The following is a 16,877-nucleotide window of genomic DNA, read 5'->3' as shown; positions in this document are numbered from 1 at the left end:
TTTATTGTTAAAGGGACTACGAGGAGTTTTGGAAAGCAAAAGTGTTTTCACACTACATTTCCCATGAGCCTCCGTGAAATTCTTGGACCGGTGCAAGACGGACGAAAGCGAAAACATTTGCCAAGAATGTTTTCATTAATCAAGAATAAAATCGGAGGTTCGAAGACGATCAGATACGTCGTAGTTCCGACCATAAACACTGATCCGGTGGCGTTATTCCCATGACCTGCCGGGCAGCGTCCGGGAAACCGAAACTAGGAAATGCTGGGCGAGCCGACCACTAAATAATATCAAAATAACTATAAAGACAAAACAATATATTTATAAAAAAAATGGACCCATTAACAAGTATGGGTAATGCAGATTCATCCACATTAATATGAGACTCTTGTATAACCAAAAGCAAACTCCTTGGGGTCTCTTTAAAAGGTAGAGAACAAAAAAAAACCAACCTAAAGCTTGTGTTCCTACCTGAGACGGTCCTGACGATCTCGGAGGTGTTCCTCAGGCCCACGAAGGAGAACTGGTAGAGCCTCCAGGAGCGAATGTCCCCGACCTCCACTGAGCTCCTTTTCCACTTGTACACAATCTCCTCCCTGGGGTAGCCGTCTGAACAACAGAGGACACAGTTAGCATGACATGGAGCTTAGCTGGAACTCAGAGGAGAAAAGAAATAAACGACACACAGTGCTTTTCAAACAACCAGGCTTCATCCCTTTTAGGGAGCAGACTGATGATTCCGCATGAAAACTGGTGCAAGGCCGTGATTCAATAAGAAACACACAGCAGCCCTGTTTCATTTCACAGTAATCCATACCCAGCCCAAGTGGGCAAGATTGCAAATAAACTGATTCATGAAAGAACTATTATATAATAGACTCCTGCACAACATCTGATGAAACAAAACATCTCGTCCAACGGTGGAGAGAGAAAAAAATATTGTTTTTTTTAGAGAAAGAACTTAAAAGCAAAAATTACAAGTGTGATGCACGTCTGGCTCTGAGTCAGACTTCACTGGCTGGCTCAGCGGCTGGGGGAGAGTCACTACAGTAATCACACTTATCTGATAGTGATTCACTTAGATGAGCAGATGCATTTTCGTAATCAAATCATATTTGTTGGTATTGAATTTCTGTCTTGGAGCTGAAATTGAAAACAGGTACAGATGAGCACCTTTTAAACAAATAACAAGCTGCATTGAGACTTTAATGTTTCCCAGCAGCACAGGTGTTAAAGTCTTCAGCCTCTTCTCATCCAGTGGCGGTGGTGGTTGTGGTGGTGGCGAGCTGTGTGTGGCCTGAATAATGCACATCAGCTTTCCTCAGCGAGGTCTTTAAATGGCCTCGTGACTAAAAGTGCTCTCAGACATCTGATAATGCCGGACCTCTCAGCAGAGCGGAGGATGGAGCGATCTGCCCCGTTCCACTTGCCGCTGGCGCATCCAGGACAAATAACTCTGTGACTTTTCTGTGGCTGCTACAGGAACTAACATGCTTCTGGTCCTGGATTCACTTTGGGAGAGTGAGTCTCCGTCTGGACGCTGTTGACGTCGCCTCACAGTTGAAAACCGCCACCGCAGAGAGAAAAAAGAAGAAAATGAGCCATGCCGTCTTGCTTTGCTTTTTTTTGTGGCACGTGTTGAGAAAATATGCCGCGTGCTGACTCGCTGCACACCGCCCCACCCGGCCTGCTGCTTCTCAGACTGAGCTCCTGTACTGTACATCAAGCGATTTTTCAAAGTTCTGAAAACATCCATGGTTTTCATCAAATTTAAATGAACGCCTCTGTTCCATTTTTAGGCCTGCTCCCCCCCCCCTGGCTTCTCTTTCTTGTTGCTCTGGAGCTATTTAGGAAGCATTCTCTCTAGAGAATTTCCCATGGTGCATCTCTCTGTAGGTCCATAGCAGCCTCATTAGCATAACTTGCCCCAACAGAAACCCCCAATCCCCCCACCACCCCCCGCTGCAGTTCGCTCCTCACACAGTGGGGGAGGCACTGACTCATCTGGACTCGCGTGCCACTTGGTGAAATGCCTTTTCGAACCGTATTGACAAAGTGCAGGAGAATCAATCACCTCTTTGCCTTTGGTCGAGCTGGCAATGAGACATCTATTATTAAACCCCTCTACTGAATGGCTTCCATTCCTTCAATGAATTAAAGGTTCAGTGTGTAAAATTTGTCAAGGTTTATTGGCAAAATCTGAACATATTACCCTTGAATATATTTGTATAACTGTATAATCGCTATAAAATAAATTTGTTTGGTTTTCGTCGCCTTATAATTATTCTTTTATAGCGAGTGTCGCCATCTTGCACCGCCATGTTTGTACGGCAGCCCGAATGGAAAATCCAGCCAACCAGAGAGCACGTTTTGTGCTCATAAATAAACCAACGAAGAAGAAGGAGGAGGAAACAGCAGATATATCGTAAAATTGTTTAGATCTTCACCTCATCGCTCCATGCTCCTGAAATACAGTCGTGGTAAACAAGTTTTTTTGTCCTCAGAGGCCACCGTCACTTTGCCGATGGGAGGGGTGAGTGCGAGCGAACGAGCACTGCAAACTAGAATCTGAACGCACGTTTTACACACTGAACCTTTAATGAATGGATGGATTAACAAATGTCTTTGTTGCTCATATCTTTCATATTGTAACACATGAATACGTACTGGTGCTGATATACCTTCCTATGTGCATCAGTCTGTGAAGCCCGAACACACACACATACATGACTCATCCAACCGTTTCTGTGCTGTGGAAGAAATAAGACGAGTGCAGCTAGAATCCATTGGTTTGGCCTCTTGCATAATTGTTCCTGTAACGTCTTTGTAAGGCTCATATGTTGCCTCCTCATGGCGTGTGTGTGTGTTTGATATGGAACAGAGGAAGACAGGGCGGGGCGAGACAGTAGGGCATCAGCATATGGCCAAACTTACAGCTTGAAAACTCCAGGGGACACGAGTGCTCGTCCATTGGGAAGTTGTTCAGTTTAAGCTGGCACTCGGCGTCGATGGTCAACCTGCAGAGATACAACATTTTGGACCCAGTGACTCAGTTACTATATTAAAACGAAAAAAAAAGACAACAATAATATACAGTGAGGTGAGATGTGAGAGGTCTGAACACCATTTTTAACCAGTTTTATTCTACAGAAACGGTTGTTTACTCCAGAGATTTTTGCTGGAAAAGTCAGAATTAAACCTTTAACCTTATCAGTATGAACACCAGGCGTCGTTAATTAAAATTTCACTAAAGTAAATTGATGTTTTTCACGGCAACACGCGCGTCTCTTCCCTTCACACTTGGGGGAGTTTGAAGGCAAAGTCATTAAACTTCCCTTTAATGAGAGAATGACCTTAAACGACTTTACCCATCCGTGCACTCACTATTGTCATGTATCATTGTCCTCCGAATCGCGGCGGTCATCCTAATTAACCACTGGTTAAATTCACAGTTCCTTAACAAATTAATGAAGTGGAGGAGGTAGTGTTCTGCACAGGAGAACATCCATCACGGCTTGATTGAGTCCAGAGTCGAGTTCACTTCCTCTCCCGTTATCGCTGATGATATATCGTGGTGTCAGTGTAAACGTCTACTGTATTTATGACGGCAGACAAAACATAATAATAAGGACAATTAATATTTCCTTCTTTAATCCACCTCACAAACCTCTCCATCTGTTTGTTTCGCCCTGACAAACAATACGCAGCTAAAGAGGCCAGAGCATCATCTCTTCGCTCTAATCCTCCAACCTCCAGATCTTCAGGCTACAACGGGTCATTAGACAATATAGCTGTATTTTATAATTAGGCTAATATTTATTTATTTCATTAACGCATTTCCAAGCACTTCAACGCACTCAAACCGCTGAGAGGATATGGATGGAAAACTCTTTGCAGGAGCACCTAACAGCATCTGTTCAGGGCAGTGTATCTCCAGTGTTCCCCTGTCACACAACAACTTCCTGCCTCATTTGGTAAGACAGATTTCCCGCATGCTAATTAATGTCAAATTTAAAATGCTGAAATTTAAGATTGCCCCCGGCCTGTTGAGGATAATCAGGATCATAAATCATTTATGCAGAGAGGCCGTAAATGGTTGGGTACTTCAGGATGCTTTCTGTAGTACACACTTGGCTTGTTGCTCGTGATGAACTCCAGGAAGAACGAGAAGCACCTGAGTGGAAACAAACTGAGAGCGGTGCAAATTAAATATCAAATGCTCAGCCAGTTATGAGTTTATGCTCATCTATATGGATCTGAACTCAGCTCTCTGTCCAGACTCGCTTTCTGCATTTGTTCCTCAAGTTCCTCTTTGTGTTCTTTGACCTCAGACCTGTAAAAAGGTACATTATTACAGCCTCCACCAAGTGTTAAAGGACAATTCCGGGCAAATTCAACCTGGGGCTCTAGTTTCCTAATATTTTAGGTCTAAATGATGGGTTCTGAAGATTTCCTTTTTAATTGCTCCTGTTTTGCAGTAGGTGTCTGTCCCTGCATCACCACAGCAGCTATGAATGGGAGCAGACAGCATTTCCATTGTTGAGGCTGTTTGCATCCCTCAAAACCACATTTTTCTTCCACTGACTGTGTCAGATGGCTTCAAACATACACAGAGGGGTTTGTAAACGGAGATGTAATACAAAGTCTCACGAAGTCTTGCGCGAACTTGCGAAGTCTCGCGTGAGAGTCAAGTTGACGGCTAACTACAGGCCGTCTGAAGCTCCCGTTTGTTTTATCAACCAAGGAAAATCAACTCAGAGCCACAACGTCTTCGTAACAGTGAGAGTAAGTCTGGATATTGTTTATTCTGCCTGTAAACATACTGAGAGCGTCAACCTGAGTCTTGCACAAGACTTTGTATTACGTCCCAATTAACAAACATGTCGGCTTTCTTGAAGTAAACAAACCACTCGGTGTATGTTCGAAGCCATCTGACGCTGTTTGTGAAATAAATGCGGTTTTGAGGGAAGCAGGTTCAACGGTGCTGTCTCTTAAAAAGAAAATCTTCAGAATCCATCATTTAGACCTAAAACATTAGGAAACTAGAGCCCCAGGTTGAATTTGCCTGGAATTGTCCTTTAACATCTACACCAATGTAGCTGATGCATGGGGAGGAAGAGTTTAGTAACCCTAACCCATATACTGACATTTCTATCTAGCTTTCTTCTTCCTCTTTGCTCAGTTGACACCAGAATTATTAGTTTCTGTAAATATTTGAACTCTCATTCATCTTAGCTTCCATTCTTCCTGCAAAATCTATAACTACAATCACTTCCTGTTTATGTTTTGGTCCAGACAAACTAGTAGAAAAACAGGATGTGAAATTGCAACTGACAATTCAAACTGTAGCAACAACTGGTAAATGAGACAATAAATCCACTCGTCAAGTCAAAATCTAAGTCAGTGCTGTTAGTAACATCCCATATCAGACATCGTTTTACCTGAGCGTGTAGAGTATCCGGCCGTCGTTCCAGATTCGCAGCATACGATTGGGCGTGGTGATCCAGTGGGCGTCGGCCTTCTTCGAGTTGCGGAAAAACGTATCGGGGATCCAGATCTTCCCGACCATGTTGCTGTTGAGACGCAGAACCTTCATCGTGCTGTTGAACTTTAACCTCCTGTCGTACCAGGTCTGGGCGAAGAAGATGTCGATGGTGTATTCCTGACGTCAAGAGGAGGAGACACAGTTTCAGTTTCAGTTTCAATGCAAAACATGCAGGTGGATAAAAAAGAAAAAAGTCTCAGCTGGGAAGCAGAGCCATCACCAATGAGATGAGAGATGTAATGAGATTAAAATGCGGTCTCCGGCGAGTTTCCTCTGTGGGACCGGGGAGCTTTTCTTTGCCAGAGCGAACTCAGTGATAGGTGTCTATTCAAGCCAAGAAGTCCTTTTGTCACTGCTGAAGAGTTCTGTTGAAAAAGACCATCCTAACGCTTTCAGCCTGAAAATTAAATGTTCAACAGGGCAATTAATAATTCCCATTGTTTGGCTTGAGCATTATCTAACCTCCTAACCTGCAGTATCGGCAGCTCTTTGTCCCGACACTAACAAAACCTCCTGTCTCCCATTCAGCCGAGGCAGAACATGCACATGAGAGAGAGAGAGAGGCGGGGTCAGAGGTGAAGCTGCGCTCAGAGTGCAGGTGTATTCTGATGTAAGACAGTGACTGAAGGAGCTATCACTTCTTATTTATTTCATATCTTGGAGAGGTTGAGCCACGAGGTTCAGGAGAGTGGAGGAAAAAAAAAAATCTGTGGATTTGAGATCAAGAGGGCACAGAGGCATTAACTTAGTGACAAAGCTTAGCCCCACAATAAAGACAAAATCCATGCCAAAGAGTACTAAACGAGATTTGAAAAACATTTTCACTAGGCAATGTTCCCATCGTCGCAGCATCGTTTCTTTCACAAAGGCCGGATAGATAGTTCAAATCTAGTGATGAGAGAAAGATTGAATGCCCTGGGATCTTCATCTGTTCCTGCTGAGTGGGATAAACATCCAGGGTTTTTTTTTCTTTTCCTTTAACCTATATACTCAGATTTATCACATAATCACACTGCTTTCAGCTGCTGCACAACATATCTATCTATCTATCTATCTATCTATCTATCTATCTATCTATCTATCTATCTATCTATCTATCTATCTATCTATCTATCTATCTATCTATCTATCTATCTATCTATCTATCTATCTATCTATCTATCTATCTATCTATCTATCTATCTATCTATCTATCTATCTATCCTCTGCTCATCAGAAAATCTCCCTAAACCCCACCACATTTGTCTCGTCACGGTGTGAACGCATTGGCAATCAGTCAACCTTTCATGTCAGCAGAATGCCCTCGTCACATGCAAACACACACACACACACACACACACACACGGACGGCCATCCATGCAGGCAGACTCCCTAATGTGAGCATAAACACGCATTCCCTCCCTGATCCCGTCGACGCTGCTCTTCACTGTGACTGCAGTTATTGGGAGTGGGTGTTTTAGCTAAGACTAAGTGAAATGGAACGGCATCACGGTGCAGAGCCGACTCCTCTGCAGAATTACAATAGAAGTGGGTTCTCAGCAGGGACGTGCAGCACAAAACAATGACACATGAAACAATGCTGCTGCTGTGAGATTCGCGAGATCTCAATTTATAATTCTCTCTGTCTCTCCTATAAACCTTTCTCTCTTTTTTTTATTTCCTCTTCGCCACTATCAGATCCACAGTTCTGCCCTATTTTAGTCGCCACTGCAGCATGACAGCTCGATATTCAGCCCCTGTTGGTTCTGCGTGTTTGTAACTTTACCAGTGGTGATCAAACACCAACAAGGAGACGACGGGTCCTCCTGTTTAAATCTGATGGTTGAAATTCAACATTTGCTACTGTTTCAACAGGGATGCATTGGGGATGATAATGATTAGATAGATACTTTGACCATTGGACAATTCAAATGTCCAGCAGCTCACACATATATATCAGATTTACTGTTCAGGTTGTGAGCAAGGACATGAAGCAAATAATTCAAATTAACTGAGCTAGATGTGATACTTGGCTTTAGATGTATTTAAAGGCATTAAAGCAAAAAAATATCCTTCGACTGAATTTTTTTTCAAGCTGCAGCCAAGTCATATTCATCACACCTGCAATGTCTTAAACATGTTACAGGTTAGATCACATGACGCCTGCTAAACAGATAACACAATATGTAAAAATACGAGATTCAGTACCACTCCACACGTACTAGAACTACTGCTGCTGTTCTCTAATGCAGCCGTCAAGTTTAAATACTGTAGGCCAGAGACGGGCAACTTTTTTTTTTATCTATACTGATTGTGATAAAGTGAAAGGTCACACAACTGAAAATTTAATTGAAACATAAAATACATAGTGTAGAATAATGTTAAACTACATTAATTTAGTATAGAGATGATTGCTTTACAACAGGCTATTTGCCAGCACAGAAGACCTGGGTCCTCGTTAGGGCTGTACAATTAATCACATTTTAATTGTGATTTTGATTTTGGCTCCAAACGATCTCCAAAGGTGTATAAGCAAGGGAAAATGATTATTTTGTCATTTTCCTGGACTACTGGGATTTTATTTGGAAAGACACTCACGTGCACCCATGCTCAGGCTCAATTAAAGGGCAGTTCGCTCTATTCTCGAAGTGGCAGCTCTGTATCACGCAGAACAACCTTCTACAAATGAACGGTGTTCGTTGTTTTACCAACATGTGTCAGTTAATTCACAAAAGCAAAATGTAATGAGTCATTTTTGACTAGTGAGTTAGTTGTTCCTGGTTCATAACCGCCCTCTTTGGATTTACACTCATCTCATATTATGGACTATATGGACTCAAAATGAATCTGTCGTAGCGATTTCCATCATGTGTTCCTGAGTGACAGAACTTTAATCCCTGTATATAGAAGAAGAAATAACAAAAACACCAACTCCACAGCCAGATACTGACAGAAACTGCTTCTGTACCAACACTGATACTTCCCAAATGGATAGTAATATAAAGAGTTCATGTCTAAACCATGTTGCTGCAAAGTTTTTCATTGTTCTTGTAAAGTATTTATAAGAAAACAAATTATTTGCGCACTTTTATGAACACAAATGTTTATATAACATGAATTACACTGCAGCTGGTGAACAGAAACAATCTTACTGCAAGCAGCACACATTCTTAATCTGTCACTCAAACCATGACAACAAGAGGAAATGATCAAAAAGCCTTAAAAAAAAAAGAAAGAAAAAAAGAAAAAGTCAGAAAGTGTTTTATGTTTCTGAACAAACCACAGAGGCCTGGAACAGGTGACATCTCAGATTGTAGCTGATGCAATTGTTGGCAAGTACCAAGTAAAGACTTCACCTTCAGATCTGCAGCCGTGTGATGAGCAACATAACTGTTAGTTACATGACTTTAATGCTGCAATTCATAAAAATGGACCACGTTTGTCCACTGTAGCTCCACTGAGGCCGGTGCAGCAGTTAAATAGCTGAGTGACACCTGCATTGTGCTACACTACAAGGGCAGCGGGGGCAGCATGGTGATTAGGTGCAGCAGTCGATCCTCTGTGACAGCAAACATCTGCCCCGCTGGAGCAAAAACCCTGAATCTCTGCCAGAGGAGAGAAGCTGCTCTCTGGATCTCTATACTCTCAGCTCCCTGAGGATGGAGGCAGGGCAACACACTTCTACTGTATATATCCTGCTTTAGTTAATGACAACAATGGTGACACATAATTAACATAAAAATGTCCAGTGTTACTCACCATATTGATGGCATTCACGGGGCCGATGCTGTTGACGAACATGTCTGTGTGGATCACTGTCGGCTTGACTGCAAGGAAACACAGAAGAGTTTTCAGTCATGCACTTATACAAGTTAGATAGCAGGGTGTGTTAATAACATCATCATCATCAAATTATAATCTAAGAACAAGAATAAAATAGCAATCCTGTCATGACGTGTGAATACAAAGGTGCAGGAAAACATCAGTGATGAGGTTGTTGTCAATAGAGGAACATATTGTTGTGAGTGATGTCTCATAAACAGTTTGTCAGGAAAAACAAAGTGTTGAAGTCCTGCAGCTTTTCAATCAGTTTATAAGAGATAAAAACTTCAAAGCTCCTCTGAAGGAGACAAACAATAACACATTGAAACCAACTCCTCGAAAGTCAGATGTCTCTCATTAGACGCATCATCAAACCAATACTTCATTTCAGTAGAGAAACAAAGAACATCATATTTTATAACATATTGGACCAATATTTTAATGGACTACTGATGACGAGTGTGGCCATTTTCATAAACATCTTTTTGACCCAAGACTTGTTTATCCCGAGTTTTGCTCCACTCGTGTGTATAAAATCAAAATGAATCACTATGAGTCTATGGATATTCTCATTCATCCAGGTCATCGTTATCCCTGCACAACAAAATGAATCAAAGGCAACTGGACTTGTATTGCGATAAAAGGCGAAACGTCTTCCTAGACAAATACATCAGACTAGTGAGGACAAGTCAGACCGATGCGTTGCAGAGAATCACTATGAGGACTTGATCGGGTCTAGGAGACATCCGTTTGTCTGATAAAATAAAACCCAGGCTCAGATTCTCTCTCGTCCGTGACCAGACCCTCCAACAGGCTTCCTGCCAATAAACCACACACTTGTGTCTGTATTTATGGCCAAACTCTGACCCATTTACCAGGAAACCTTTTATTTGTGCCCTGTGCAACATCCCATCCATCCCTCTGTCTGTCCTCCCGTCCCGGAGGCCTGTGAGCTCCTCTCGATAACGAATCATTCACCCTCTCCTCTCACAGACCTGCCGGCGTTCGCCTCGTTCTCACACTTGTTGGATGAAAGCGCCTCGTAAAGATTCTGACTTGACACAATTTGAGGAAAGGATTTCACATTTTTAACCTGAGGAATGATCAAGAAACAAATGCAGCAGAAAACATCACAGCAGCAGCAGCAGCAGCAGCTACGGAGGAAACGATTACATGTCTTTGGTTTTAATTGAGGGCAATTTATTTTATATAAAAACTAGCACACGGACAATTAGTTGCATTTACGGCTCCATGTATATACTGTAAATGAATTATCTCTGCTTGTACACCTGCATGTATACATCTGTCCACTGCCGTGCATCTCGCCTCTCGTCTGCTGCCTGTACCGCTTTAGTGAGATGGACAGCCAGATGTCAAACAGGAGCACGGCGGAGGAGAGTGGACAGCTTGGTGTCAGATGGACCTCCACGCTCCCTGTCAGATCTTCTTGCGCCAGCCTGGATCAGCTTCTACACTTTGCCATCTAATGTGTGTGTTTATGGATGAGTGGACACAACGTCTGAGAGCAGAGTAAGGTTAAGACTCACGCGGCCTCCAGCCTTGATGTGAAAGCTGTAGTGAGCGTGAGAGATAGACGGAGGGAGTGAGTGCAGGTCTGCATCCATTTTTCATGTCACTCTGAGGCATACATGGATGTACATGGCAGCGCCACCCTCCACACACACATGCATGAACAGACTCACACATACACATGTAATCACACATGGCACTCGGCGTATTGTTGCACTAGAATTTATATAGACTAAAAATACAAACTGGACTATTAGTAAGATCACATACAGCGCCATAAACAGAAGATAACAGCTAAATTAAAGGAGAATTCCAGTCATTTTCTAAGTAAAGCTCTGGAAACCACAGGACAAAATCTAAAAAAAATAAGTGTAGACCGGACCTAGCTCTCCTCCTGCTAGCTGCGCTACACTGCAGTTAAACAGTGAAGTAATGGGGGCAGTTCTTCTAACCGTGACTTTGGCCTCTATATAATACTCAAAATATCACTACACATGCTTTGCAACATCCACCAGTTCCTTACCACACAACACTGAGTGTGCATAACTCTGTTAATATGAGAGAGCAGTGTTAACATGTGTTTCCTCTGTTTACTCTAGCTTCCTGGGTAGACCTTACTAGTCGACTGTCGAGCTCAGGACTGTTTCCACATCAACAAAGACAAAAATGTGAGGAAAACGTGGATTTGGGAGGAAAAAAATCATTTTGGATGAGGGGAAAAAGCAGTTTTATTCATTTATTTTCCTCCTAAATCCACGTTTGATATGGAAATAGTCCCAAGCTCGACAGTCGACTAGTAAGGTTTACCCGAAGCTAGAGTAAACAGAGGTATGTGATAACTCTCACATTAATGGAGTTTATGCACACTCAGTGTTGAGTGTAAAGGAACTGGTGGATGTTGCAAAGCATGTGTAGTGATATTTTTCATTATATAGAGGCCAAAGTCACGGTTAGAAGAACTGCCCCCATTGCTTCGCTGTTTAACTGCAGTGTAGCGCAGCTAACAGGAGGAGAGCTAGGTCCAGTCTGCACAGATTTTTCTCAGATTTTTTCCTATGGTCGCACTCGGGGACCTAGAGCTGCAGAGCGTTACTTAGAAAATGACCGGAATCCTCCTTTAATTCTCTCAGCCAACTGGAAAGTGTACGTCTTTCATTAATGCATAAACAGGTGCCAAGGAAACGTCACTGCATCATGCCAGTGCACAGAAAGTGGCTGTGAGAGAAGAAGAGGATTTTTAACATGATACATGCCAACACACCCACCACACCACACGCTGCTGGTGGAATGAGCTCATAGACTCCAAAATGACCAAATGTAACAGCGTTCATTACCAGTCGTTTAGACCCGTTCGTTAAATTCATTATAATAACTGTGTGCCCTTGTAAATGATGATGACGATGGAACAATCTCTTTTCTCGAAGGCAACGACCTTCATGAATGCCACATCTGTGTTATAAGTTAAGAAAGAAGGGTTTTCAGACTCTCTCTGTTCTGTTTGCTTCAGTTTTCATATGTACAGTAGCGTAGACTGCAGGGGCATTAAAAATAAATGAGCATCACAATGGACTTCAAAGGGAAACCATGGCACAATCAGGCATGAATCTAAATCCGCAGCAATTCAGTGCTGTGAGGAGTGGAGGACAAACTTTGCTTTGCCTTGGTTTTGGTCGGTGGGGTTGATTGGTTGGTGGCTCAGATGACAGTATAGCCGGCTAATTATAACCCCTCTGTAGCTGTGTAACTTGGCAGCAGCTGGAAGACCAACGCTGAAGGAGCGAGATCATAGCGCGTTTGAAGATGATGGTTAAGACGGCGGCAGCGAGCCGCCCAGCTCCGCGGCAGCAGCAGCTCTCTGGGCTGAAGCTGCACCTCAAAGCAAATCTGAGCTGCTCCTCAATTTAGAGCAAAAAAGCCCACTTCTAAAGTCGCAAGAACAAAGATGATGCCCCGCGAAAAGTGTCACATTATGTGTCGCATTGCACATATTGTGCAGTGGCATGGACACACCATGAAGGCGACCGAGTGTGAGGGATTTACTACATACTGACTTAGCTGCTTTCATCTCGTTCCATCAGTCAATGTATTGGTCATGGTGTAAAGCTGCAGTGGGTCAGAGGTGGTTGGGATGGAGGGGGGGTGCAGCATTAATAAATGAATATATATATTTGTATATGTAGTGCATACTCTGCCCTAATATTGGGAGAAACTGGAAAAATGTTACTGGAATGAACATCCCACTGAAAATGTAGCATCAGTGTGTGATAACCTTCTTCCCTTCATGGTGCAGACTGTAGATTTCTCTCGTCCTGTACAAGACAAATGTAAAATGTCTCAGTTGTGACACTTTGACATGAGATGATGAGAGTGAGACTGAGGCAGAAGCAGCTTGAACACAGCGCGCCACCGCTGACCGGTGTCTCCTGGTCCAGTCGATAGAGACGCAGCTCACTGTAGCACACACACACACACACACACAGTGGTACAGTACGTCTTTATCATTTCCTAAGAGTATGTGACAGATTTTGACTTCAACCAGTTTTCCCGAGGAATACTGAGCCATGAATCAAGTATTCAAGGATACTGAACGTCTCACCCGTTCTGTGCTTTGCAGCTGGACGTGACAGGCGTTAAGACAAATGTGCACTCCTAGCGTAGAGCAGCGAGCCCTGCCCAGCTGTCTGTCACAGCCAGGGCAGGAAGCTACATGTCTGCACCCAGAGGAGAAAGCTTGCAGGACTGTGACAGACTGCTACTACCCCCACTGTAACACATGCATGTACGTAAACACAGGTACACACGCTTTATAATAAGCCTGGCAGCCTGTCAACATGCAGCACAAACACACACACACACACACACACACACTTTGTGCTGGGCAGTGTGGTGTAATAATGAGCTGTGTCCTGAGTGCAGTGAAGAGTTCCACGCAGGGCATCAGGCTCCTGTACAGCTGGACCACCGTTTTCATTTCACACCATTAAACTGTCATCGTTTCTTTTTTCTTTTCTTTTTTTTTCTCCTTCACTTCACAGCGTGCAGCAGGGATATTAAAATACTTCATCAGGTGGCGTGAATAACATTATTACTGGCCAGTACCGGAGGTGAAACAAGTCACAAGTGTTAGCTGTGAAGTCCAAAACCTGAGTCTTATTTATCACTTTAGAATAAACTAAAAATAACACTGGAGAGCAAACTGATGAGGTGTGACTCCAGGGCTGACGTCTGGCATTTTAACAAAGTCAAATCCAAAACAAATACATTTCATTTTGGACCTTTTACATGGAACTCGCAGCATTAGTGTTGATTTATCAAAGCTGACTGGTTTAATCCTGCAACACAGCACAAGTGAGAAATCTTGCCAGACTTCTGTGGAAATAAATCTATCTAGCCAGATTTTGAAATTGTAAAAGCTTTTTCTAGCACAGAATTTTTATTCTCTTTTTTGGCTTTTAAATTATAAATCAGATTTCCTTTGACTTCACTTCTGTCTATTCATCATGTGATTTTTTTTTTCAGTTCTTGAATGTTCTCAGACCCAAAACTAAACATTCAAGCTTTCAAAAAATCTATAAATCAATCAAATCATATGTATTTAAATTGATCAACTACTGACTTCAGATCGACAGAAATCTGAAACAAAACATTCAGATTCAACATCCAGGAAACCAAGGACAAGCGATCGATTCTGCCTCAACTCAAACTGAAATCCAGCCAATCAGGTTAAAGGGATAGTTCAACATTTTGGCAAATTGGCCCATTGCATAATCCTTATAGTTTTAGGAGTAGGTTCATTAACTTTAATTGACGGTGCATGTTGTTTTTTGAACGGCGGAGCAGAGCCACGAGCTGCTCAGAGCTACGCTACGGAGGCTCATGGGATTTCTTGGTTTCCCTCAACAAACTCATCAAATACACAATCCAACAACTCCAAAACGCTCTGGTGGACAAGTTGTGACCTGCACATTCACCACGCTATGAGATAATAACGGAACGTTATGAGACTGAGTTGTTTTTGAAGCAAATGCAGAGACTACTTGCTGAAAAACTGTCCCCGACGGGCACACGCATCAGTGGTTTTGCATGAATTTACCTCTAAAACAACTCTGTCTCGTAACGTTCCGTTATTATCTCATAGCGTGGTGAATGTGCAGGTCACAACTTGTCCACCAGAGCGTTTTGGAGTTGTTGGATTGTGTATTTGATGAGTTTGATGAGGGAAACCAAGAAATCCCATTAGCCTCCGTAGCGTAGCTCTGAGTAGCTCACGGCTCTGCTCCGCCGTTCAAAAAATCACTTGCACCGACAATTAAAGGTAACAAACCTACTGCTATGACTATAGGGATTATGACAATGGGCCAATTTGCCAAAATGTTGAACTATCCCTTTAAGACTCAACCTCAGTCATCCTCCGATGCAGGAAGATGCTAACGAGGACACAACCACTTCACAACCTCATCAGGATGTCACTTGTTCTTGTATTGTGTGTTTTTGTATGATAGACAGGTGGCTCGTCCAATCACCTGCCAAGTATTTCATTGCATTGTTTTTGTAACGTTGCCCATAATCGTGGGCTGCATTTCTTTGTGATTCCGTGACTAAACAGATCATCTGTGAAAAATCAGCGCCCACCTCCGATGTCAGGTCTGAGTTTGTTGTCATATCCATCTAGTAGGCTGTTTAGGATGTGCGTGACGTCACTCTCATACACTTTGGGAGTCAGCACCCACGTCTTGTTAGCCACCTCATCATCGTCATCAGTCTGGAAGGAGCTGCAAGGAGGAAGAGAGAGAGAGAGAGAGAAAATGCATGCAATCAATAATTTGGTTTAAAAGGAGGGCGAGCAGTTTCTCCACACAGACGTGTTAGGAGAAGAGAGACATAGACAGTTACAAGTCTTTTAAAAAAAGAAATTTCAACTCAAGGTCAGAAGCTAAAACATTTTCAAGGCTTTTTCATCACCACATCATTTCCACACACACCGAGATTAATCTTCCCATTTTGTCTCTGTCATTTCTCACACATTCAGTGCAGCACTTGTGATGGAAGACGTGCATTTCTCATTTCCTTCACACCTGCTCTGCAAATCCTGTTTTCAGTGAGTTCAAATTCAGCACCGGCCGACAGTGGATCATTTTTTAAAACCTGAGATAAAATTCCTGCAGCATCTGCCCCCTTCAACATACTGTATACTGTCATATGCAGAAAGCTCAGACCATTTAGGGCAGATTGTTTTAATAGGGAACCCAGACCACATCAGATAACAACGCACAAGCAAACTCTAAAGTCTTCTGTAACATCTGGATTTTTTTTTTTTTCATAATTCAATCATCCTCACTCTTGTTGGTGTCAAAATAACAGGGGGTATGACATCGACACATTGAGAGGAAAATGATGTTATCTCTGAGGAGATTTTAAACTTTCCTTTCATCGTGTTCACTGAAAATCACATCAGTGCATCATCACATCAGCTGAGAGCCTCTATCATCCCTGTGACACAGCAGTTTAACCATTACAGTATGTGTGTGTGTATGCATGTTGTCAACTGTTACAAACACTGGCCATGTGAGCTCAGACAGCTGATGGTCATATATAAATATCAGTTTATATTTTATGAAACAATAAATTCTCCTTCAAGATTTCAATAATGCTCATTCTGCTTTTTATTTTTATTTTCACTCAATAGAAGTCTGAATTTGACAAAATGACCAGCAGGAAATCTAAATAAACCTCTGTCAGGAAACTGAACCAAATCAATAATATCATTTATTTTGATTTCAAATTCTAAATGTTAGAAAAACAAACTCCAATATTCCAATATTCTGCTTGTGTCACAGTTCTGTCCTCACACCTACTCTCTGAATACAGACACACACACACACACAGAGCACTCTTGATGAAATACTAGATAAATTAACCCCCGGAGTCAAAGTACTCGACTGAATTAATGTGAAATTACACGTACAACCAACAGCCAAATTCAATTTCTTCCCACCCTTCC

At 42.5% G+C, this 16,877-nt stretch overlaps 1 protein-coding gene across 4 annotated transcripts in view; it reads right to left on the bottom strand.

The window, feature by feature from the left end:
• gabrg2 (gamma-aminobutyric acid type A receptor subunit gamma2) overlaps window positions 1–16,877 on the bottom strand; it is a 51,750-nt gene that overhangs the window by 27,135 nt on the left and 7,738 nt on the right. For all 4 annotated transcript variants that reach the window (XM_085797238.1, XM_085797240.1, XM_085797237.1 and 1 more), the window contains exons 2-6: window positions 15,509–15,648; window positions 9,284–9,351; window positions 5,442–5,662; window positions 2,935–3,017; window positions 472–609 (exon numbers count right to left, since the gene is read on the bottom strand). In XM_085797238.1, coding sequence (XP_085653364.1) covers window positions 472–609; window positions 2,935–3,017; window positions 5,442–5,662; window positions 9,284–9,351; window positions 15,509–15,648 — 650 coding nt within the window. The remainder of the gene's footprint in view (window positions 1–471; window positions 610–2,934; window positions 3,018–5,441; window positions 5,663–9,283; window positions 9,352–15,508; window positions 15,649–16,877) is intronic.

The sequence above is a fragment of the Trachurus japonicus genome, chromosome 14 (assembly GCF_045865225.1).
Source record: "Trachurus japonicus isolate A0001 chromosome 14, Traja_1.0".
Classification (NCBI taxonomy): Eukaryota; Metazoa; Chordata; class Actinopteri; order Carangiformes; family Carangidae; genus Trachurus; species Trachurus japonicus.
The sequence above is the reverse complement of the archived record's forward strand: the minus strand, read 5'-3'. Positions and strand labels throughout refer to the sequence as shown.